General features: G+C 38.8%; 1 protein-coding gene across 1 annotated transcript in view; it reads right to left on the bottom strand.

Moving 5' to 3' along the window:
• Window positions 1–5,659: 5,659 nt before the first annotated feature.
• The window catches only part of LOC112137651 (neuronal acetylcholine receptor subunit alpha-3), a 38,035-nt gene continuing 17,754 nt past the window's right edge, over window positions 5,660–25,940 (bottom strand). Inside the window, exons 4-8 of the mRNA XM_024260073.2 lie at window positions 24,798–24,907; window positions 22,293–22,500; window positions 21,473–22,087; window positions 10,248–10,520; window positions 5,660–8,179 (exon numbers count right to left, since the gene is read on the bottom strand). Coding sequence (XP_024115841.1) covers window positions 8,054–8,179; window positions 10,248–10,520; window positions 21,473–22,087; window positions 22,293–22,500; window positions 24,798–24,907 — 1,332 coding nt within the window. The 3' untranslated portion in view covers window positions 5,660–8,053. The remainder of the gene's footprint in view (window positions 8,180–10,247; window positions 10,521–21,472; window positions 22,088–22,292; window positions 22,501–24,797; window positions 24,908–25,940) is intronic.

Raw genomic sequence — 25,940 nt, 5'->3', positions numbered from 1 at the left:
ACACAGAAAGGTCCCAGCCGGGAGTCGAACCGGGGCCTTCTCGCTGTGAGGCGAGAGCGCTAACCACTGCGCCACCGTGCAGCCCTTCAATATTTTATCCTCTATAAAAATATATTTTGTCAGTTAAGTTAGAAATAAGCACAACTACAAACTACAACTACAAAACTGAGCGGGGCTTCTTCTTTTGTGTTGCTGTAACCAAATCTAATAAACACACCTTTAGTCCCCTCCAGTGGGCATTATTTATCTTTTAATCAGGAAAATTAACAGCTGAGTAGAAGTTGCTCCTCTGGTATGCAAAAAAAACATGACTTATACTCAGGATTACTCCGTCTGCTCTTGATTCACAACGATTTGAATAAAGAAATACTCAGAAATGCTGTTTAAGCTTCATTTTCTTTATGAATGTCCTCCATCATCAAAAACATTAAAATCACCAACAAGACATCTCTAATCGGAGTGGGTCTTTAAACTGAAAACCTTTGTGTGGGATCCATTTGTTCTGCAACTGCTTCCTTGTATAACATCACTTCTGTCGTTCTGATTCATTGCACTCTGCTTGTATAAAATGTTTTCTTCAGGCGTGGCCTGCATGTGCTCTGGTACAGGCTGAGGCCTCCGCAGCCTCCGGATGACACCGCCGTGTTTCTCTGCTCTGCTGGCACTGCTGCTCACTACAGACACGATTTAGCAGTGAGTGAAACTGTTCTCTGATCCCCTTGAGCCAGTTTTCCCGAGGATTACATTCATGTGCCAATATTCTGCATTACAGGTTTCCAGCTTAAAGCTCCTGCATGAAATCATTGTGACGCGAGTGAACAGGGAAATGTTAAGCTTTAAATAAACTGGCTTGAGGAGTCTGCTTTCAAGCTTAATATGCAACTTCATATTAGATCAGTAATGGTTTTATATTTCCATATGACACCAAATGATAAACAAATAAGGGATTTCTGTAGCACATTTCTTTCAGGTCGAGGTCTATTTCCAACAACACAAAATATATAATGATATATTGTTATTTTCTTAACACATGGCAAGAAAAACAATGAAAAAAACAATAAAGAACTGAGAACATGCAGGAGTTACCTTAAATAAGTTCTGCTGTACGAGGAAATGCTGGAAAATGTGGAATAATTTAGAACAGTTTGATGTTTTTTCCTTTTGTGTTTCACCTTGAGACCTCCTCAGTTCTGAAGTGGCATTTAACAAATAAATTGAATTAAACTAAATGGAATTTGAATTATGTAAAGGCCAAAACAATTCTCAACTAGAAAAGTTGCATTACCTCCGATAATGCTAGTGTGAATGCTTTATGCTGAAAGTAGTTGCTGAAGAGGCTGAAGCTTTTTCATGATGACGCAATTTACTCTAATTGATGAAGGGATTTGCTGAAAATGCAAAAGCTATTTAGAAAAATTAAATTTGTGAAAAGACTGGAAATTTAATTAAATAACTACAAAAGAGCACTGAAGTTGACCTAAAATTATGAAACATTTGTAGTATAATTGCTTAAAAATCCCTAATACATGACAATTTTGCTAAAATACTTAGTGTGTTGCTTAAATATGAGCTAAACCCCAAATTAGCACAAAAAACCTCAGAAGATTCCAAATGAGCCAAAAAAGGTAGCTCGTTGCTTAAATACTAGCTGAACTCCAAAATAGCCTAAAATTCCTTAATAAAGTAAATTCTTAAAAAATGTTAGGGTAACAAGGTTTGTTTTAACCTAGAAATCCAAATGTTAAAAAAGGGCAACACAATACTGAACGAAATGTCAAGTATTATCCAGATGATATCTAGATTTGGTATAAACTGATCAACATCTTCATATTTTATAATAATATGTTCAAGACTCCCCAATGAAAAGATTCTCCCGACGACGATGATCAGAACATACCCCAGATTCCTGGCACGATCAATGCAAATGACTTCTCTCAATGATTATAATTATCTACATTAGTCAATGCAAAAAATAAAAAAATACTCATTAAAAAAAGTTGTGTTGATTGTTTTCATTGAAGATGATAAGTTATTAATCACACTTCAGGGAAAAGAAGTAAAAGAAAAAAGAATCAAGAATATGTGCAGAATCAGTGATACATCCCGGTTTAGGAAGCAAAGTCTATTGACAGGATCAAGGCCACGTAATCCTTCTTCTGCTGTATGTTACAGCTGTGAACTGCATTGTTTTGACTGCAGACTGTGTTCTGTCAGGTCCAATGCTCTTTCGTGCCTTTTCCTGTCGAAAATCTTCTACAAATTGTAGCAGCGGTGATAGCTTAGCCTCAAGTTGCAAGTTAGCTTAGCATCCATAAGAAGCCGTGGAGTTAGCTTAGCTTGTATGACGGCTAACACAGCTCTAAGCTCCGTCAAGTCGGCTTCTAGATTCTTCTTCGATTAGTCTAGTCTAGTTTATTTTTAGAAAGAGGACAATGCAATTTAAAACTAAACACCTGATTAAAAATTAAAGATGGTTTTAAAAAAGCCAGAGTTATCCAAGAAGGCTATTTTTGATGCCATGTTCAACTCTCCTTGTTGCAAATTACTATTTTTCTGCAGTAGCTTTGTGATTAAAGGTGCTTATAAACGACTGAAAAGACAAAGAGTTGAGGAGAGTTAAAGATATGTGTCTACTCGCTCGTGAACCGGAACTTTTAATTTATTATTATTCATATTACAGTTATAAAATATTATTTATTGTAATAATTATATTTTTTATAATTGTAATACTATTATTACATTAACATTGTAACCAATAACAATAATAACAATTATTATTATCAATATTATTAATTTACTTTAATCTTTAATCAACTCCTACAAATGGAATTGAGGTCAGATCAGTGTACTTAGGTGGATTTGTATTGCATTTACAGCACACAGTAAGAAAAAAAAAACCTTCCACAGACTGAGAAGACCTGTGGAAGGTTTTGGAAAACACAAAGATGTTTGTGTGTTTGCGTATGTGGGTGTGTGTGAGTCTGTGTGTAACTGCAGAGTAATTCATTTTGAGGCTGCTTTTGTGAATCATGGGCTGCTTATGTTTGGTGATGTTAATGTGAATACAAAAATGTCAGTATTTTTAGCATAAACCAGTAATTACTTTGAATCGAAATACAATGAATACAGAGGTCTTAATTATATTTTTAAATATATTACCTCCAGGTTTTTCAAAAATAAGAACACACACAAGTCAATTTGGCCCATTTTTTCCCCAAGAATTATAAAAATAAATGTATTGCTTTGTGAAGCCATATTAATAAAAGAAAAAATGTATTAAACTTTATTCTGGAATAGTATTCCTGCCTTTTTATTATTCAGAATAATGTTAAAAAGTTATGTTTTTAAAGTTTTATAAATTGGCATTCCGCTAGCTTTTTGGACTATTTTGGCATTTACTAAGATTTCTTTAGGCTATAATGGAGTTTAGCTAATATTTCAGCTACATGCTAGCTGTTTTGGGGGGAATTTAGGCTTTTTTTGTTTGTTTTTTAGGCTGTTTTGGAGTTTAGTTAATATTTCAGATACATACCAACAGTTTTGGCAAATCAAAGTTTTTTTTTTCTTTGGTTAATTTGGCATTTAGCTCATATTTTAGCTGGCAATCAACTATCATCGTTTTTAACTATTAATTTCAGCATCTTCAGCAGCCAAATTCATCTTACAGCATTAACACTAGCATTATCGTAGGTAATGCTATATACTATATCTAGTTCATAATTATGCCAAAAAGTTACGTTTTCAAAATGTAGTTTATAGTGTTCAATAAATGTTTATCCTGTTCGGCTCGAGACCTAAAGTGTGTTTTGGATTTTGGTCACTTGTACGATCGAGTTTGACACCCCTGACTTACGGAAACACAATGGCACATCAGACAGCTCGCATCCTGTAGATTAAAACAAATATTCTGAATAAAAAACATTAAACACTGATGTTTCTCACCAAAGATCTTTATTTCCTGAGAACTTTGTTCCAAATAACGCCTCATTCAACCGTCGAGCTCACACCCATTCGTAGTTTGCAGTTCAGACCAGAAAACTTTGATGATTCAAATTAGACATATTTTATCAAAAAGTGAAACTGATTCATGACAAATGATTAATATTGACTGGGATTAACAGCACACTTTTTTTCCCCATCATCAGTGTTTTACTCATATGTATTCCTATCAGACGTTAGTACACCTAATCAGAATTGACAAAAGCCAAAGATTAGATTAACAGCCATGAAATTGGATGGTAGTCTTCTAATGAATATTAAAAGAATGAAGTGCTATTTTTGGAGCAAATAATCGGGAAAAGTCTAATCTGCTATTTACCAGGTCAACCAATTACCCCGTGGAAAATTCATCAGACAAAGCAGTTCTGGATACGGTTGGATGTCTCATGAAGAAGAACAGGCCGTCCTCATCTGCAGTGAAAACAGCAGCAACCACAAAAAGAAATATATTTATGGTACTGTCGCTGGAGGTCAAATGTCTCGCCCGGGTCAGGATACCAGTCTATGGGGTGGGGGGGGTCCTGCTGAAAGCTGCAGTAAATGAAGATCTTCTTCTCAAATCACTTCTGCTGGATCACTAAAGTATTTCAGAAGCAGATGAGCTGAAAGACGTCTCAACATTCCTGTCCTCTGAAAAGACAGTTTTTGGATCTTTAAGTTTAAGCGGTGAGACCATCGTCTTCATGCAAAAACCAATAACTGACCCCTAATTGTTCCCCCTCCAACAATGAAATATTTCAAGAATTTCTAACCAGTGAATTTATCAAATTTAAGTCATTAAAAAAGGAATTAAAAACTCTCTGCTATGAAAATGTTTTTTTAAGTGTTTTTGACATGCTCTTGTGGCATTTTTCTGATGATGGGGACATATATAAAGGAAATTTTGTTAAAATTTCACTTCTGAGTATTTTTTTAACCAAATCATTGTAAATCTGGAGAAAAAGTAAAAAGCTTCATGCTCCACTCCATTCTGATGCATGAACAAACAGATCCATGAACGTCTTTGTTTTCCTCGTCTGAGCTGGAATGTGGATCAGAACTGGATAGTTACCACACTGCTCACCAGTTTTGGTAGGTTGGGGGTGTGTCTGTGTCTAGAAAGGACTATGTCCTAGAAAACAACACAGGGTTTTTGCTCTTGGTTAAAAATGGTGGAGTCATAATTTAGAGTGTATTCAGACTGGGACACATTTGGTTTGTTTAAAGTGAACCAGAGTTAGTTTAATCTGGTAATCGGTCTGAGTATACCAGAGTAGATGCTCAATCAGACTGATCTCCTGTTCATTCTGAGCTGTCTCAGTCTGAATCTGCTCTGTTCTCGGAGTGGAACAACTGGAGACAAAACGTTCACTGTAGCCGGGCATTACAGAGCTGCGGAAAAACGTGGAGCAACGACATGACACAGCAACTCATTGACATAACATTGAATAAACAACTTTTACATGATACACAATTCTTCTCACACTGTTTTCCCAACAATCTATACGTCATAAACACTTTTCAGTGTTCTTTCATAGCCGTCATCTCCTCAGTATCTGCCTTGCAGCATGCTTCCACCGAACCAAAGCAGCAAACACATTCTCATCAAGTCGACAGATATTGACGTTTGGTTAAGGATCCCTCCGCAGCACTTTTTGACGTTTTTGGGTGTCCCCACCTCGTTGTTTTTTTAACCTTTGTAAAAGCAAGGGTCCGCAACCTTCGGGACGCGGTCCGGATGCAGCATCTGACGCAATTGTCTTAGCTCTTTATAATGTATATTTTTATTTTATTTTTTTTCCTGTATCTCTATCTATCTCTGTACCTGCGCTGTTGCATATTGCAATTTCCCCACTGTGGGACAATTAAAGGTTTTCTTATCTTCTTATCTTATCTTAAACTGGTCTTCAGGTCACGTCCAGTCCCGGCACCAATACCCTAGCAGGACACCGGACGCAATACCAGATGCACTACCAAACGTGGCACTGGATGTGGTACCAGACACGGTACCGGATGCAAACTGGTCCTCGGGACACATCACGTGCCAGCACCCAAACCTGGTACCAATACCCTAGCCCGAAACCAGACCTTGCACTGGATGCAGTACCAGGCACGTCAGCTCCAGTTGACTTTAGAGTTTTTTAAAGCTTCACTTAAGCTTCCTTCACCTGAAAAACCACTTCAGGTGAAAAACCTTCAACAGCAGAAGAAAAACCACCAGGTAAATAACTAAATGAGCTTTAGCTAGCAGGTAAGTGTCACTGAATGCCATAGAGCAAACAACAGGCCATCCAGAACTTGTCAGCAGTCAGGGGATGAGAGCAAGGACTTACCGGCTGTCGCTTCAGTTTTCCCATAAGTATCCTTTCCCACACGGTTCAGAGTTTTGTACAGAAGAGATCTTCTCGAGTTTCTTCATCGTGTTGGCTCCTGATACACAATTAGGGTAGAAGCAGTCACTCCTAATCACTGACGAGATCCAGCTGGTGTCCTGTTGGGAAGGCGGAGCCAACAGAGGAGGAAGAGCTGGACCGGCAGATTGCCAAAACAGGGACACGTCCTGCGCCGGCACCCAAACCAGGTACCAATATCCTAGTCCTATACCGGACACGGTACCGGATGCAGTATCAGACGTGGTACTGGATGCGGTACCAGATGCAGTAATGAACACATCATCAGAAGTAAACTGGTCCTCGGAACACATCCAGTGCATGCACCCAAACCCGGCACCAGTATCCTAGCCTGACACCGGACATGGTACTGGATGCAGTACCGGATGTGGTACCAGACCCAAACTGTTACCAGATGTGGTATCAGGTACGAACTGGGTTAGGATGCCAGTACTAGATTAGAGTAACAGTGTGTTCCGGTACTGGGCTGGTTCCGGTTTGCGGCTTGGCGGTTGGAGATCTATGATTTAATTGGAACAGTCAGCATGTAAAAAAACAAGTTAGGGAGACTCAAACCGTGAATTTCTGACGCGGAGGCTCCTTAACCAAATGTCAGTATGTGACGAGTCTGGAGTGAGAACGTCTTAAAGCTGCAGTAAGAAGTGTTCTTCCTGTCGTTGATACAAACGTTCAGAACTGGTCATTGAAATATAACGTCTGGATAAGTGAACTATCCTGGCAAGAAATGCAAAGTACAGGACTTGTATTATTCTTCCTCTCCTTGCTTTGCCCCGCCCTCCTAATTCCCAGGTGGTTTTGTTTACAAGCTTCGGTCTGGTACAGAAATGTCCAGTTGAAGTCAGTCTGAATACAGAAACACAAGGTTCAGGACCTGACCCGGTCTGATTACACCCTAATTCCACTGGGAAGACTCTGAAAGTAGATCAGAAGATGATTGGAATGGGAATTTAAAGTTGATATGAATTATTCTAGTGAGTACTAATACAGACTGAACCAATCTAAATCCTTTTAAACCATTCACCCTCACACACCCACAACTCCTTTATTCTCGTTTGGCAAGAATCTGGTTACCAGGTTTAAAACAGGAAGCTGTAAATGTTTGTAAAATGTTAGAACTCATTTGTCAGAGAATGTTTTGATCCATAGATGTAGCAACAACACCTTCCAATGTCACTGAAGTTTTACATGTTAAAGAAAAAAAAACGGTCTCCTGACGTAATCTCCACTAAGTAAAAAATAGGGGATACTTGGTTTAAGAAAACACAACCTAATCAAAAGCATAAATAAATGTTTTGATCATTGACACATAGGCTATGTCCCTCACAAGCTAAACTTTGAACCAAATTGGCTTGGAACTGCATTTTATAGACATACATCTGTTATTTCTTGGTTCACCATTGCTCTAAATTAACCCAACCATCCAAGGAGAAATGTTTTCAGAACCCAGCCTCTTCTTATCTTCTTACCTTCTGTGAAGGTCATGTAAACACCGACTGTAGCACCGTCACTTAATAGACTTTAAGTGGTTTCTTTTAAAAACTGATTGTTTCTTTATTTAAACTCAAAGCTCTCTTTCATTCTCAGCCATCTGCTCAGGGCAGAATCAGCACAACAACCCGATTCAAAGCCTTTCAGCTGGTTAGTTTGTTAGTTACAGGTAACAGTTACGAAAGGAAGCTGAAAAGCGGCTGCAGGAAAAGTCCCAGGGTTCCCAAGACGCAGACGGTCACAAAGACCCAGAGGAAGATTCTGTCAATCACCATGGCAACGTACTTCCAGTCATCCTCCACCTGTGAACCAAAGAGAGAAGAAAATGGTGCAAACGAACAAGGTCAGGAGCCATGACGGGAAAATAATTCTTTGTTTTTTAACTAGTGAGGTGAGCACAAAACAGATCATTGAAAAGTTTGCAGCAAATAATTATGGAAGCGTTTGTGACTCATAATTCAAAATAAAAGTCAATACTGGAAATGCTTTTTCATTTTTACAATGTAACTGCATTACTTGTCTCTTAAATTAAATAAAAAAGAAATTCTCCGAATGGCTTTTTCTTCTTCAACACCGGTCTTTCTGTGACATAATTAAAGTGACCAATGGAGACGGCGTTTTAGTTTTCACATCTCACAACGCAAAAAGTGTCTCATAAATCAGTTTGAGTTAGCAGTTCACCACAATGATGTCAGAGCTCCTCCTCCTCTGCTTTGGTTTGTGCTGTCAGCAAACAACATGCCGTTCTCACTGACTTATACAGAGAAAAAGGAAGGAAGAGGAGGAAAAACAAGCTCCAAGATGAGATTTATCTTTTCTTTTTTATTGTCGTTTGCCTACCAAAGCAGAGGAGGAGGAGCTCTGACATCCTCGTCGTGAGCCCCTTGGAACTGCTAACTCAAATGATTTGAGACACTTTTTGCATGGCAGGATGTGAAAAAGAAAAAGCAGTCTTCGTTGGCTTTATCACTTTAATTATGTCACAGAATGTGAGATATTGGCATAGAAAATGGAAACAGTTTAGAGAATTGCTTTTTCTTCTTATTAAAGAGACAAGTAATGCAGTTACATCGTGAAAATGAAAAAGCATTTCTGTTAATCCATTTAAATTTTGAAATTTCAAATGTCTAATTGAGTTTTGGTACAAATTTACTGAAGAACTTTTTGAAAATGAAATGTCAAATGCCATTTTCTTTATCATTCTAATTAAGTTACAGACTGAGCTGTGTTGAACAAGAAAAAGCTGTTCAGAGAATTGCTTTTTTTCCATTTCCAATATTGACTTTTATTTTGATTCACAAACGGTTCCATAAATAATAGGCTGGAGGTAGCAGTTTCATAACAAAGGGTGAAGTAAGTTTTTTTTTTTTTTTTCTGTCCACAGAAATTCGATTCATGATTTATTCAGGAAGAAGAAGCCGTGCTAATCACATCAAAGTGTCAAACAAAGCAGCAGGCATCCCAACAAAGCTCGCTGAGCTGCAGGTTTTACATATCAAAGGTGTCTTCTGTCCTGTGGGAGATTTCCCACTGTATTTATCACTGCCGGAAAGAGTTAACCGGATAACTGGAGCTGATTTAAACAGCAACATGGCTCCCAGCGTATGAATGAAAAGGAGTTTGAATACATGCATTTCATTAATACAATGTGTGTGTTTTGTGATTTAGGATGTTTTGGTTCTATTTTTTGTTTATTTATTTATATTGTTCTCTACATATTTTTACATCTTTGCAACATATTTTTGTGCTGATTTGACAAACTTATGTTTATCACATTTAAGGATTTTGAAGACTGAAACAGTCGAAATAAATAAATAAATAAATAAATATTTTTTGCTCTCTTTTTTATACTGGTTTTGATGATGTTCATGTTTTTCTAAAGGAATTAAGAAGAAACACTGGCTTTTCAGTAAGATAAATTGCTTGTCTTGTTTGTTTTTTTTTTATTTAAAAGTAACTCTTTGCTGACACCTGATTATTAATAGGAGACACAAAATTTGTCAGAATTTATATTATTTAGTGAAACATTCTCAAAGAATGAAACTGTCATGGTGTTGCGCCAATGTTAAAAGTATTTTATCATGTGTTTTTTAATTACATTTTCTGTTATTCTAAGTCACAGTTAATTACATGGATTCACGAGGAAGTTTGACTTATTCAATAGCAAATCATTCATTCTCAGCGAAATGGGGATGAGTCTATCGTTAGTGCAATCTGAATTTAAAATTAAACACCATGCTCACTACTTTCTTTTCCTTATTTTTAAACTATTTTAAAGCAATAGATCAAAAGATGATCAGAGTGATCAGAGCTCTGTCAGATTTGAAGCTAACATGGAGTGAACTGTCGGGGTAAGAACACAGCTCTCACCTCCTTGGCCTTGTTCCTGCTCCTCATGTTCTCTGCGATGTATTTGACGCTCTCTATGGCTTGATTGATCTCAGGAGAAACCACGGAGAAGGCCACCACCGTATTGATGCTCTGCTGACTCAGCTGATGTTTCATCTGCACGCTCGCTGCCGTTTCTGGGGTTTCCCTGCCATGCTGGCAAGGGCAGAGACACTTCTTTCCAGTACAGCCGTCCATGGACGAGTGCTTGCAGTCTCCATATTCCAAACAGTTGAGGGACCCTCCTCCAACCTGCTGGAGAGAGCAGAACAAGCTGGATGAACTTGAAAGTGGTGGCTTGATTTCCATGTTTCCCTTTTCTCTCTGCCACCTCCTCCAGCTCATTGGGCCATGGGACCTCCCCCTGTTCTGCTTTGTTCATAACGTCTCTTGAGGAGGCTTTCTGACCAGATGTCAAACAACCCTGCTGGAAGTCAGCATTGTAGTGTTTTCTAATCTCCAGCTTAAACACACAAGACTTGTGTTTCATGAAGCAACTTGTTTTGATACCAGCCATCATCTACCTGATGAAAAGAGACGAAACAGTTTAGTTCATTTGTGTCAAAGTCAGGGGCCGGATCAGGTCCTCCAGGTAATTCTATCCGACCCTCCAGATCATTTTATTTTATTGTTATTAATGACCCGATGTTATGCTGTGCTTATTTCTAACTTGTATCATTTTGACAAAATATATTTTTATGGAGAATAAAATATTGAAAGTTATTTAAGGTTTAAGTTGATTTATTCTGGAATAATATTCCTACCTTTTTCATCCATCCATCTTCTTGTCCGCTTCTTCCCTTTCGGGGTCGCGGGGGTGCCGGAGCCTATCCCGGCTACTGAAGGGCGAAGGCGGGGTACACCCTGGACAGGTCGCCAGTCTGTCTCAGGGCCTCAATCACACACCCATTCACTCTCACATTCACACCTAGGGGCAATTTAGAGTCACCAATTAACCTATGAAGCATGTTTTTGGACGGTGGGAGGAAGCCGGAGTCCCCGGTGAAAACCCACGCATGCACGGGGAGAACATGCAAACTCCACACAGAAAGGTCCCAGCCGGGATTCGAACCGGGGCCTTCTCGCTGTGAGGCAAGAGCGCTAACCACTGCGCCACCGTGCAGTCCTCCTACCTTTTTATTATTCATAATTATGTTAAAAAGTTACTGTTTTAAAAATGGTCATTCTGCTAGATTTTTGCACTATTTTGGCATTTACTATGATTTTTTAGGCTATTGTGGAGTTCAGCTAATATTTCAGCTCTATGCTAGCTGTTTTGGCTAACCACCATTCATTCATCTTCTTGGCCACATTGTCCCTTTTGGGGTTCCGGGGTTCCCGAGGCCTAACCCAGCTGCTAATGGGCAGGGTTTTGCCCTGGACAGGTCGCCAGTCTGTCACAGATTTTTGCCTTACCTAATATTTCTTTTTCAGTTTTTTGTTTTTTTTCGCTAACTTGCCATTTAGCTAATATTTTAGCTGCCTATCAGCTTCAGCGTTTTCAACTACCAGCTTCAGCGTTTTCAGCTATTCATTTCAGCATCTTTAGCGGCTTAATTCAGCTTACAGCATTCACACTAGCATTATCACAGGTAATGCTATATATCTAGTTCATCACTATGTTCACAAGTTACAGTTTTAAAGTTTTAAAAATGTAGTTTTAGAGTGTTTAGTAAATGTTTATCTTGTTCAGCTCGCAACTTAAGGTGTTTGGGATTTTGATCCCCTGTTTGATTGAGTTTGACACTCCTACTTTAGCTCATATGCACAATCAAATTACAAGCAGATTCTTCGACATTAAATGTGTAGGCTAAGAAACATTGTAAAAAAAAAAAAAAACTTTTCAAAACCTTTTAATTCAGCACAATCCAGTTTTTTAAAAGATGCTAAATACCAAAAGCGCTGCCCATTTTCTTTGAAGAAAACTGTTTTTCTGACCCCTCAGGAAGTGTTTGAAGCTCAGCGACCTTTTCCTGCTTTCTCCTTGGCTAGAGTTTCTGCTTAGTTTATCTTCAGTACTTTGGTTTCCTGTTCGCTCCAAGTCTTTGAACCAAGTGCACTTGTTTCTGTTGGCAAGGCAAGTTTTTCTGTAAAGCACATTTCATGCACAAGAACAATTTAAAAAATGAATCATATAAAACGTAAAGTTTCTAGATCCATTGGTATTCAGTTTAAAATCTGTGATGCATTGAACAAAAAGAGTTTGTTTCTTGTTTATTGTTCACTAGTCGCTCCGTATCTTTCATATTGTGCAGAGATCTGGGGAAATGCAGGTAAAACTATTATTGAATCATTGGTTAAACTACAAAAAAAGGCTATTAGAATAGTCAACAGAACAGGATATTGTGAACCAACAAATTCTTTATTTTGTTTGTATAATAGTTTAAAATTAAAGGAAATTGTTTATGTCAAGGTATTAGAAATTGTCTATAGAGTATAACATAATCTGGTTTCAAAAAATATAGAGAAGCTATTTACTTTAAGGGGTAGTAAGTAAAATTTAAGAGGTCTTTATTATTTTGAACAGGTTAAAGCTTGAACTAATGCTAAAATGAGATGTGTTTCAGTTCTTACAGTAAAATTATGGAATCAATTGAGTGATGAAATAAAATTAAGTTCTTCACTTTTGCAGTTTAAAAAAAGTTTAAAAATGTAAAAGTATGAATGATTACAACATACCTATGTAAAAGATTCGATTTACTAGTATTTGTTCGTAAATTGTTTTTTTAATTGTATCTATTTCTTTGTTGATCAGCATAGATATTGTTTAGTTTTCAAGGAGAGGCATTGAATAAGCTTAATAAGCTTCTGCCTATTTCTTTTTTTATTGGTTGTTTGTTTTTATTGTATATTGTGTTAAATGTTCAAATGGGAACTAAAACAATAAACTTAAAACTTGAAACTGAAAGTGCTTGACATTAAAATAGAAATGTAAAAGAAATATTAAAGAAGTGATCTTAAAAAAAAACTTGAAAGAAAGTGAAAAAAAAAGAATTTAGAGTAATTTTAAAGTAACAGTGCAGATGTAAACTTTTGAAAACAAACACATCAAACGCAGTAAGAACACTGAGTGTTTCAGTGGATCTAGAGCTTTTTGGAAGTCTATTCCAGATCTGTGGAGTATAGAAGTTGACTAAAGCTTCTACATGTTTGGTTTTCCCTCTAGGAACTGACAAAAACTGGATCCAGATGATCGAGATGTCTGGTGGGTCAGTCATGTATTTTGGTGCTAAACCATTCAACGTTTTATAAACCAGCAACAGAATTTTACAATCTATTACAGTGATAGGCAACTCCAGGCTTCGAGGGCCGCAGTGTGTATGTTGGTACTGGGCCACAGACAGGGAAAAAATTAGGGGTCCCAACCCTCTGGATGCAGACTGGTCCAATACTGGGACACAGACCGATACCCTAACCCAGTATTGGTTCCACATTCATCACTGCATGCGGTGCCGCATCCCGAGGGTTGGGGACCCGTGACTTCAAAAAACGATGAGTTGGGGTCACCCAAAACGTCAAAAAGTAACGCGAAGGGGTCCCTGACCGTCCATCTATAAATGAGGAGTTGGGAGTGTGAATGTGTGCAACAGAGTTCAGAATTTCTTCAGTTTCCTGATTGATTTTTTTTGTTCTGTAGTCAAGTTACTTAAAGATGAGCGCATGAACTAGTCTCTCCAGGTCCTGATTCGACATCGGCTCTTTAAAAATAATTTTGAGTCTGATTTAGTGACTGGATCAATGTGTTTATCAAAATGTAGATCTGTGTCAATCGCTGCATTTCTGACCTGGTTTGTGGTTTTTACATGAATAGATTGAAGCTCTAATAGATTCTCTTTAGCTCCAAAGTCCTGTTATGTTTTTGCTTTACTGAAGTAAGTTGTGGCACATGGATCTTGACTGTATGTCTGTCAAGCTAGCTCCGCCTCTTTCTCTACATCAGCATATCTACAGACACAGAAACAGCCAAAGAAGCATCATGTCATTTTTCTAAATATTTGTTTGTCTTGAATTCACAAAATTAACATCATTTTTTAGGTTTCCCAGTTTCATCTGGTTTCCTTCTTCAGCTTTTCAGAATAAGTTCAGGTCAAATTGATCCCCAGCAAACCGACTGCAGCTCAAAATATTTCTGCTGTGAAAGCTCTGATTTTTTTATTCAACAATCACAGCATTGTCTCCAAAAATCCTCATCACATATTTATTAAATATCAAGTTTTGACTACAAGAGTCCTCAGGCTCACTGTCTCAAACACAAAACACCAGAATGGAATTCAGCTGAACAGAAATGACTGGACAGAACCCATCCCTTTTGGCTGAACACTGTGCTGTCCTCCAGGATAATGTGAAGAGTCAGATCTGTGAATGTCACATCAGTTTTGTCCTCGTGATGTTTCCGCTTTGCTCTTTAGTGTTTTGTTATGCGTCTGTCCATTCAATAAATTATTAAAGTTTTTCTGTCAGCCTGCTTTGGTCCTTTGAAGACCACATGCTATGAAAGATGGATCTGACAACCACAGACCCAGCGGGAGAAAATGCAGCAGCAGCTTTTCCAGAGTCGCTTTCACAGCTCATGTCCCACCTCTCAAGCCGACAACGCAGCCGCTCCCGGGGGGTCTTTGGAACTACCCTCACTCTCTGCTCTGAGGCTTGAAGGAGGGTCAATCTTCCACTGCAACCCAGCCAAACGCCATGGCTGTGAGCATCTGCTGATTTTGGACCATTTGCTTTCATGGTGACTTCTGCTTGTTGGGTAGTTTTTGTTGTCCTCCAGCACCCCCCACCTCTAATGCCTCGTTTCCATTGAGCGGTAGGGACCAGACCAGTCCCCTCTTGGCCGGTTTAGAATTTAAGTAAGCTTTTTCAATTGAGCATGAGTCCTTATATCACACTCTAGTCATCAATAAGGTGCATGTACTGGCTCCTTACTGACCATGAACTTCGTGGGGGGCACACGTAAGTGCCCAGAGGATTAACTATGTTCACTCTGATTGTTGAATTTCCCCATTTCTAACAGTCAAACTGCATATCAAAAATACCACACTTATCACTTGAACATCACTGACAGGCTCCTTGTTTAGTCTACTGGATTGGGGGGGGGGGGTGTCAGAAAAATGAAAAAAATCCATACAACATGGCTGAGTCTCACTGTCTTCACCCATACCCGCAGCATACCCATTGAAAACTGTACATGAACATTAAAGTTAAAGTCCCATTAGTCGTCACGCACCTGGGTGTCAGGACTCACTCAGCCATGTCCTCCTCCGACCACCAGAGGGACCCCTCTCCTGAGTACAAACCTTCTTCAGCCCTGTCTTCACTACAACTCCCATCAGCCACCGCTTCAGTCTTCTCCATGCACAGCTCATCATCATCATCCTTATCAGAACCACCAGCATTTAAACTCACTCTGGCCTCTATTTCAGTGCGAAGTCTTGATTGTGTTTATCCGTCAGTCTGAGCAGTTTTCCTAGTTTGATTCTCTGTTTTTGACCCTCGCCTGTTTATTCGTTCTTCTGCCTCACCTCTGTGTTTTTGACCATTGCCTGTTTATTCGTTCTTCTACCTCACCTCTGTGTTTTTGACCATTGCCTATTTATTCGTTCTTCTGCCTCACCTCTGTGTTTTTGACCATTGCCTGCCTTTTAGACGCTGTCCACGTCTTGCCCTTGCTCTGTTCCATTAAACCGTTTGAAAATAGATCCTATCGTCTCAGCCTCTTCTTCACACCAAGTCTATGAAATGTGTTCCCTGCATTTGATCCATCCCCTGGGGGAGTGGTGAGCTGCAGACACAGCTGCGCTTAGAGACGATTTGGTGGCTTAGCCCTCCAATCCAACCCCTTAATGCTTAGTGTCAAGTAGGGGAACTGAGTCCTCAAGGGCCACATTCCTGCATGTTTTCCAACATACCCTGCTCTGACGTGTTCCAATTGGTTGGACTGGAGGTAATCAGTCATGAGCAGGGCTTGGATATCTGGATTTCATACAGACACTGCGGCCCTCGAGGCCTGGAGTAGTCTATCCCTGGTTTAAACAGCCAGAAAGAGAATCCTGTAGAAAAGCTCACGGCAAGTCACTCTGATTGATCTGAGAAACGAGCAACAAGTTCAACTTCCTGTATGAGTCTGTGTTTTCTGTTACTCTCAGTAAGAGCCTCGAGTGTCACTTTAGCTCTGTCCCTAGCATACGCTTTTGTTTTGACATGCTTTAACTTAGGTTCTGTTTATTCAATAAATAATTAAGGTGTTTTTATCAACCTGTTTTGCTCCTCCACAACAAAAAAGTCCTGACACGGCGTCTCTGAGGAGCTGCATCCTCAACAAAACATCAGACAGAAATAATTCCTAGATTGGATGAAAATATTCTGCTTGTGGCGACCCAACTTTTGTCTTTTTTTAGCACAAGACACAACATTTTATGTTAAAAAATTATAAGCTGTGGTTTTTAGAAGAATTATGACTAAAAATGGCTTTGAGCTTCTGATAGTCATGTTCAAAAGTTATCTTGTAAAGTCACAGCTGTCCTTTCGGGTGGATACAGGTTGTCTGTGGGTGAAAAATGGACAGAGAAATATCAAGGTCGCGGACCACTCAGTAAACCCCAAAAATATTCATAGTAGCGGACACTTGGAGCCCCAAATCCTGTGGACTTTACAAGAAGTCCAACATGCTGTTCACATAAGTGGGTTTATGGGCTCCTCGCGTGCAACCTGGAGATTAGAAATGATGAAATTAGACAATCAGAGAGTGACTCATGTGGGCTTCCTTCATGAGCACCTTTATATCAGGAGTCAGTACTCGCACCATACAAACAACTAGAGTATAGCATAAGGACACCCTACGATAGCATCACTTGTACATCATAAGTATGTGTAACTTCTAAAATTGTTACAAATACTTAACAATACGCTCATGAGATGCAAAACAATGGTTTGTTCCATCATCACAACGTCCCTTAAGGTGACCTCATGAGCCACAGGGGAATTGAGAGACACTTGTGCACCCCTTAAAATGCTTCTACGATCCTTCATATGACCCCAAAACCTGCAGAATCTGTACCGGTCAACCCCGGTATGAGGGCACGCTACTAAGACAACCTGCAGAATCTGTACTGGTCAACCCCGGTATGAGGGCACGCTACTAAGACAACCTGCAGAATCTGTACTGGTCAACCCCCATATGAGGGCATGCTACTAAGACTTAAACCTACGAGCAACCTAGAAATAGCATGAAACGGATAATAGATGCACACCACCATGATGGCAGTTGTTTCTCATCAACTATCTAATAATTGTGGCGTGAATCATCAGAAGTTAAGTTTAAAGCCTAAAGCTGAGTGTAGAGTCGTTCTGGTTACATTCAAATATCTAAGCCATAAAATGCAGCAAGTATCTTACAAAAGTGCTTCATCCTCTTCTCCAGAAAACATGTTTCTACCTGTGCAGCGAACAACAGCGTTTAGACGGACAGTCATGTTCAATACAAAGCAGGTGGTGACTTCACCCACCATTTCAGTAATAACAGCACCTACTGAATGAATTCTATTCATTTGCAACAGTTTGCAAGCAACAAAACAAACTAGAAAAGCTGCATTACCTATTATAATGCTAAAGTGAATGCTTTTAGCTGAAAATAGTCACTAAAGGTGCTGAAGCTTTTTGCTGAAAATGGTGACGCAATTTACTTTAACTGCTGAAGGGATTTACTGAAAATGCAAAAGCTATTTACAAAATGTAAAATATGCTAAAACACTGGAAATTTTGTTAAAGAACTATGGAAGAGCACTGAAGTTGACCTAAATTTCTAAAAAAAAAAAAGTATCAGAATTGCTTAAAAATCCCTAATACATGCCAATATTGCAAAAATAATTAGTGTTGCGTAAATATGAGTTAAACTAAAAATAGGCCAAAAATACCTTAGTAGATGCCAAACTAGCCCAAAATACCAGCTTGTTACTTAAATACTAAACTCCAAAACTGCCTACAAAATTCCTCAGTAAATTACATTAGTCAAAAACGTTAGCCTGTTGCTAAAATAGAAGCTGAACTCTAAAGATAAAAAAAACCTCAGTAGATAAATTGGTCAAAAACATTAGCATGTAGCTAAAATATTATCTAAACTCCAAATGAGTATTAAAGAACCTCAGTAGATGCCAAATTAGCCAAAAAAAGAAAAAAAATAGCAAATTGCTTAAATACTAGCTAAACTCCATAATTGCCTAAAATACCTCAGTAACAGAAAACTAGTAAAAAATATTACCCTATATTGATAAACTCTAAATTAGCTTATTAAAACCTCAGCTAGGTATAAATATCTATAAAAAAGGTATAAAATATTAAGTAAACTCCATTTTTTTTTTTGAAAATTACTATAAAGATGAAAGCATAGGCCATGAATAAATGTAAATTCTTGTTGCTAATCTACTGAAAATTATGACATTTGAAGACTTTTTCATTCATTTCGTTTGGGGGATATTTTGCTCAATATTTCAAACTATAGAGTTTATAAATACCAAAAATACCAGCAGTAATGTTCTGAACAAGCTGAATGTTTTGATACCAAGATTGATGAAATCACTGAAAGTGTTATTGAGTTTTTTCGTGCTGAAAACCGTACGGAAAAGAGCAGGAGAATCTCTATAGTGTGAATGTGTACATGCAGGTAATAAACACGCCTGGAGATTTCAAACTGAAAAACTGATATGGATTCCACACAAACTGGATGTTGCTACAAAAAAAAAAAACTTAAATGGCTGACAGCAGGTTGCTGACGAGACAGGTGTAGCAAAAAAGAAGAAAAAAAAAACTTTACCCAAATCAAAAGAGCTGCAGAGCTGAGGTCAGCAGGCACTGAATGTTTTAAGTACATCAGCAGAAAGACTGAAGGAAGGAGGATTATTCTTTGGCTGAGGAGAGCAGCCTGTCTGCAGTGAAGCACAGGGTGGAAGTTATAGTGATGTGGGCTTACAACAGACGTATCAAGAGCAGGGCGCCCCAAACTTCTTCTTGAGAGGGCCACATAACTGTTTTGATATTGAATTGATGTCAGTTTGATGTTTAACAGCAGGTATCACATTGATGTCAAATGAACGTAAACTATCTGAACCAGAATTCTTCGTTTTGTTTTTTATGTCAGATTGAATTTCTACTGTTCGTGTATTTCCCACACTAAAACAATGGTATGAAAGCAAAAGTTAAAATTATGTTTTCCTCTAATTGGATGAAATATCGACTCAATTTTGACGTCAAACATCAATGTGCCCCCCGGGAAGGCTCTGTGACGATCAGGAGTGTCAAACTCATTTTGGTTCAGCCTGTCTGACCTCAAGTGGATCAGTAACATCATAGTTAAATAACCAATAGTCAACTTGTTTTCTGTAGCTTTGAGTTTGTTTTGTCTATTTTTCCTGGAAAGCTCGACACTCCAGGTCAATCTTTCTCGTTTTTACAACGACATTTTGGTAAATGTGCCGTCACACCTAATACATTTTATGAGCAATGTGGCACGCACCTGCAAAAATATACTGTTCATTTCCCCATCTATTATACGGGTTTTACTTTTCCTTTGCTCCCCTAGTGGTGGAATTATACATTACAGCCATTTCTTTAAGTACACATAACTCCCCACAGGAATGGGCTAGAAACTTGATTTTTTTCTCAGCATCTTCATATGTTTTTCTCTTCATAACTGGGCCGGATTAAACCATTGGAGGGTCGGGTGTTTGACACCCCTAATCTAGAACAACCTTTTTAATTCCCTTTAATATTTATTAACCCGCCTCGTCCTGCTGTGCAGCTGTGAGATCAGAGTAATAAAACTCTGTTTAAAATAAACTTTTTTTACATTCTGTGATGATTTTATTAAATGAAAGAGATAATATGGTGTTTACTTGTAGTTTTTGGACAAAAGCGATCTTTTATTTTAATAAATAAGGCGGAGAACGAAGTCAGTCTAATGGCTGTAATGCAGCAGCAGTGCATCCGCTATGGGGGTGGAGCTATGAGAAATCCAAAGAGGAAATCGATCATTATTTTATTTTGGATGGGGACCGACATGAATTTTCCACAGTAACAAGGATCAGCATTGTCTGAAAATTACAAAAACTCTGTGATTCTCTGTGAAAGTCCCGCCCACCGATTATGGGAGGTGAGCAGTTCAGAATGGACAGACACGCCCCCACCCGTGAGCAGCCGACCTGAAATCCAGCTGGATCAAACTTCTACTTCTACCAATTATTTTTCACAAACACAATTAAGAGAATTTATGAGAAAAAAAAAGAAAAATCTGAAGCAAAGGAAACAAAAGAATCCAAAATTCCAGGAAAAATGTCAAACTGACAGAAGTGAGAAATTCTTGTTTTTTGGGCTGCCTGGTGTGACTTTAGTCTGGATTTGTTTTTTTCCATTTCATTCCAAAACATGTTAATTATCTTGTTCTTTGTTCTTGTAGCTTTTATAAAATTATACCAAAAACTTTCATTGAATGTTGTAAAAACAGTTTGTTAAACATTTTTGGGGTGTCTACAGCAAAATGAATCCCATTTTTCCAGAAGGAATTTTATGTTTTTGCATGATTTTATGTCTAGTGTGTGAATATAGCATGGAAAAATTACACAATAAAGGTAGAGTCACAGAGGAGAGGTTATGCTGATTAAAATGATACCAAATAAGCATGCATGTAGTCTTTCAAATTGAAAATATAGAAAATTCAAATACAGACCTAAACTGAGTTTTAGACTCTAGGTTCCAGAGGGTTAAAATTAATAATTTCTTAAATTTACAATTTTGCATGTGATTTCATATTATGATTATTTTCAGATAATAAGTGGCTGGTAAATACTCTAACTAAATAAAAAAAATCTGTGGCAATTAATCGGGATTGATTTTTTCCAGGTTTGTGATTAATTGGTTATTTTTTTAATTGATTGAATTGACCCTATTAAAATATTATTTTAATTATTTACGTCAAATAAGGTTTTTTTATTTATTTTTAAAAAGGTTTTTTGTTAAATGGAGGTATATTAAGTTTTCCCTTCTATTGAATACTTTAACTTTAAAATAAATGCAGCAATATACTATAGATAATTACCAAAAAGCTGGTTTTAAATCACTAATTTCTTCCCTAAAATGTTTTCAGACCACGTTGAGAGGATATTTCTCATAAAATCGGCTACATATTTTAGTTGTGATTTTGCTGATGAGACTCTTACCTGCATCAAGCTATTTTTTCGCCTCTTTCCTCCTTTTCCTCCTCCTGCTCCTCCTCCCCCTCCTCCTGCTCCTCCTGCTTCCCCACTGGTGTCCAACCCCCCATCCTTGCCATCTTCATCAATCGGTCTCCGCATCAGCATGATCCTGGGCAGCACTTTGAGGAACACTAAGTGCACCCAGCCAGGCATGGTGTGGGTCATGGGCGTGCGGTAGTGCACGTTCAGAACGAAGACGGTGATGACGATGCTGAGCGTGACGAAGATCATTGTGAAGAGCAGGTACTCTCCAATGAGCGGAATTACCAGGGAAGTGGAGGGAATGGTCTCGGTGATAACGAGCAGGAACACAGTGAGGGAGAGCAGGACGGAGATACAGAGCGTGACCTTCTCTCCACAGTCAGAGGGGAGGTAGAAAACCAGCACTGTGAGGAAAGAGATGAGGAGGCAGGGGATAATGAGGTTGATGGTGTAGAAGAGAGGCAGGCGGCGGATGTAGAAGGAGTAGGTGATGTCCGGGTAGATCTCCTCACAGCAGTTATACTTGATGTCATGCTTATAGCCAGGAGCATCGATGATTTCCCACTCGCCACTTTCCCAAAAGTCTTTCAGATTCACCTACGGATGAGTGAAGGCGGGAGAACTGAGAGATTTGTTCAGTTGGATTTTCAAAACGATGAACAGATATTAAGTGCAGTGGCAGATCATTAACTCTGTAGGCTCTGTGGAAGTGGAACATTCCCAGTCCGTGTTATGGAAATCCAAAAATCTTAACAACAGGAACTCTGTCTTTATTTTACAAGCATGATAAAGTTACACTGACCTTGGATCCAATCAGCACCAGATCAATCTTGGCTTTATCGTAGGTCCAGGAGCCAAACTTCATGGAGCAGTTCTGGTAGTCAAAGGGGAAGTAGGTGATGTCCATTGGGCAGGAGGACTTGAAAATGGCAGGAGGAACCCAGGTGATGGTGCCATCAAACTTCAGCAAAGCTTTGGTCTTATCTTCCACCAGGAAGTCGCCAACCGCGCTAAATGTGAAGCAGGAACAAGATTTTTTGGTTTCCAAAATATGCATGATAAATGGCGTACATTACACAGAAGTGGTTTCAAATAAGAAAATATGTTTTAAGGTCAAAACAAGAAAAAAAAATGTAAACAGACCGGGACACTTAACCATGAATGTCAACACAAGAGCTTTATATGTTCCACTTGATCAGGGGTGTCAAACTCAATCACACCAGGGGTCCAAAATCCAAAATGCACCTTAAGTCGTCGGCCAAACAGGATAAACATTTATTGAAAACTCTAAAAGTTTTAAAACTTTAAAACCGTAACTTTTAATATAGTTATGGACTAGATATATAGCATTAGCTGTGATAATACTAGTGTGAATGCTGTAAGCTGAATTTGGCTGCTGGATGCTGAAATTAATATTTGAAAACACTGAAGCTGAGAGCTGAAAATTCTAAACCTAATGGCAAGCGAAAATATTAGCTAAATGCCAAATAAGCCTGAGAAAACAAACAAAAAAAACGTAGTTTTCATATGGGCAGATTTGAGTCAGGACTCATATGATTCAGCTCGTTTTGAGCTGAATCATATGAGCGATGATTCATGATTCAGGACTCAGAGCTCACCGGATACCCCAACAGCGCCTTGCTCCGAGCTGAATCATGAGTCAGGACTCATAACTGACCAATCACAGAGCAGTTCGTCTCGTTTGGAGGTGAATTGTTTGAAAGAACCTCTCAGCAACTACGCCTCGCTCAGAGGCTTGTAGGAATCCATTGAGCTTTAGCTTTAGCTTAGCTTTAGCTTAGCTTAGCTTTAGCTCATCAGCCTGTTTCACTAGGAGGAGCTGCTTCCTCTGCTCAGCTGCTGCTTTGTTCTGATAGTCTGCCACCATATTATTAAATTCATTCTTCATTTTATGTCTTGTAAAGCAAATAAAAGAAAATTAATCAATTCTAACACATTTTAAAACATAAACTGACCTTGGTATCCAAATTGCTAATTTCATTGCTCCAATAATATTATTCATTCATTCATTCATCTTCTTGACCGCTTCTTCCCTTTCGGGGTCGCGGGGGTGCCGGAGCCTATCCCGGCTACTGATGGGCAAAGGCGGGGTACACCCTGGACAGGTCGCCAGTCTGTCACAGGGCCTCAATCACACACATCCACTCTCACATTCACACCTAGGGGCAATTTAGAGTCACCAATTAACCTATGAAGCATGTTTTTGGACGGTGGGAGGAAGCCGGAGTCCCCGGTGAAAACCCACGCATGCACGGGGAGAACATGCAAACTCCACACAGAAAGGTCCCAGCCGGGATTTGAACCAGGGCCTTCTCGCTGTGAGGCAAGAGCGCTGACCGCTGCCCCACCGTGCGTGTAATAAAACTACAAACCTCATAGAAACTCAGTTGTTTTCTGCTTTTTATTTAGCTCATAAGAATATTTTCCCACATTTGCATTTTATTTATTTTCATTTTCTTTTTCCAGAAATTGAATTTGAGTTATTAGGACAGAATAATACATGTTTCTAATGTGAAATAATTACTTTTTTCTGTCCCACTTTGAAATGATTTGCTTTGATTTTTTTATAGTTAATTAAGTAATATGAATAATTTGGGCGTAACAGGTCTTACTTTGCACTCTTTGGGTTTGTGACTCAGTGACTCAAATGATTTGATTCACTTTGGTGAGTGACTCATTAAAACTCGAGTTTACAATCACAACTCCCAACGCTCCTCAACCTCCTGCTGAGGGGAGGGGCCGGAAGAGCCACATGTACAGAGTGGGAGGAGTCATGATGTCTGTGTAGCATTTGCTACATAGAGGTCTGAGGTCATGAGGAATCCACTCCTTACAACCTCTGGAAACTTTGACCACTCTCTGCGGAGGAGCAACTTGTCCACGTCTCTGAAGTGCTGTTATTGGTGCTTCAGTGTTTTCTTCTACATGTATGTTCCCATGGTAACTCATGAACATCACACGGGTCAGGCGGAGCAGATGAAGCTTTGGAAGGACAGGAGACCAAAAGCAGGCAGGCACTGCAGCCGACTTACTTTTTCCACACAAACTAAAGCAAATTCTGATGCATCTGAGTGATTAGTGAAAGCATTAACACCCAGAGAAAAACAAAAACCTGTCAAGAAAATGTTACATTTGTTTATTATAAAGCACAATAACACTCAAAAAGACAGAATACTATGACAATAATTATATTCCTGCCCACTAAATGCTGTTAAAGTCATAAATATAACAGCTGAGATGTTATTCCAGTGAAACTGTTGGGAAATAAGGAAGCTGAGCATCTTACTTGTTATAGAGAACAATGTCGGGTCTCCAAATCTTATTTGAAGGGACTCGAATGAACTCGATCCCATCAAACTCTGCCGGCGTCCAGCGCAGCTTGTAGTCGTTCCAAATCTGAGGAGCAGAATTCAACAGTCTGATTGTTGCTCACTAAATGTAGTCATTTTTAATCAAAGATAAATATATGTGACAACTTTATTACACAAACTCAGATTCATGACTCCTTTCTGTGTAATTCTCTCCACGAATCTGAAGGTAACTTTTTATTATTTTACCTTCTTAATGGCATTTATGATGAATTCATTCATTAGCTAAGTGGATTATTTCCAAGATCTAACTGGGGAGATTTTAATTAACCAGTTCATGCGACGCTGGTTTTCCATTTCTCCCTCCAGGGAGTTGCATTAGAAACGGCTGAATGCTTCCCAGCAGATTCAGGTGTTGATTGTTGTCTCTGCTCCAGCACAGAGGCTGAAATCTGCAGCTAAACCTGAAGCGTGCTCATGGGAAATGATCACAGATCATCTCTGTGCGTCTCTGGTTGAAGACTAGGAGATAAATGTGGTTTTAGAAGCTCCTGCTGTCACAACTCGACTGAGCAGAAACGTTCACGAATGACGTCCAAAGACAATTATCATCAGCGAGTTGTCATTTGATGAGGTGTTTCAGGCGTGAGGAAGCCTCTCCAGAGCAGCCGTCATGTTTTGATGTCATGGGGAGGAAAAATAGACACTTAAATGTAATTAAAGAAAGAACTTCCAGCTAATTTCATTCATCAGGAGTACAAGTCTGTAGATCACATGTCAAAGTCAAGGCCCGGGGGCCGGATCCGGCCCTCGGAGTAATTCTATCCGGCCCTCCAGATCATTTCATTTTATTGCTATTAATGTCCCGATGTTATCTTGTGCTCATTTTTAACTCGTATAATTTTGACAAAATATATTTTTATGGAGAGTAAAATATTGAAACTTATTTAAGGTTTAAGTTGATTCATTCTGGAACAATGTTCCTGACTTTTCATTATTCATAATTATGTTAAAAAGTTACAGTTTTAAAGTTTTAAAAATGTAGTTTTAGAGTGTTCAATAAATGTTTATCCTGTGCGGCCGCGACCTAAGGTGTGTTTTGGATTTTGGCCCCCTGTGTG

The sequence above is a fragment of the Oryzias melastigma genome, linkage group LG1 (assembly GCF_002922805.2).
Source record: "Oryzias melastigma strain HK-1 linkage group LG1, ASM292280v2, whole genome shotgun sequence".
Classification (NCBI taxonomy): Eukaryota; Metazoa; Chordata; class Actinopteri; order Beloniformes; family Adrianichthyidae; genus Oryzias; species Oryzias melastigma.
This window is presented reverse-complemented; position numbering and strand designations above follow the sequence as displayed.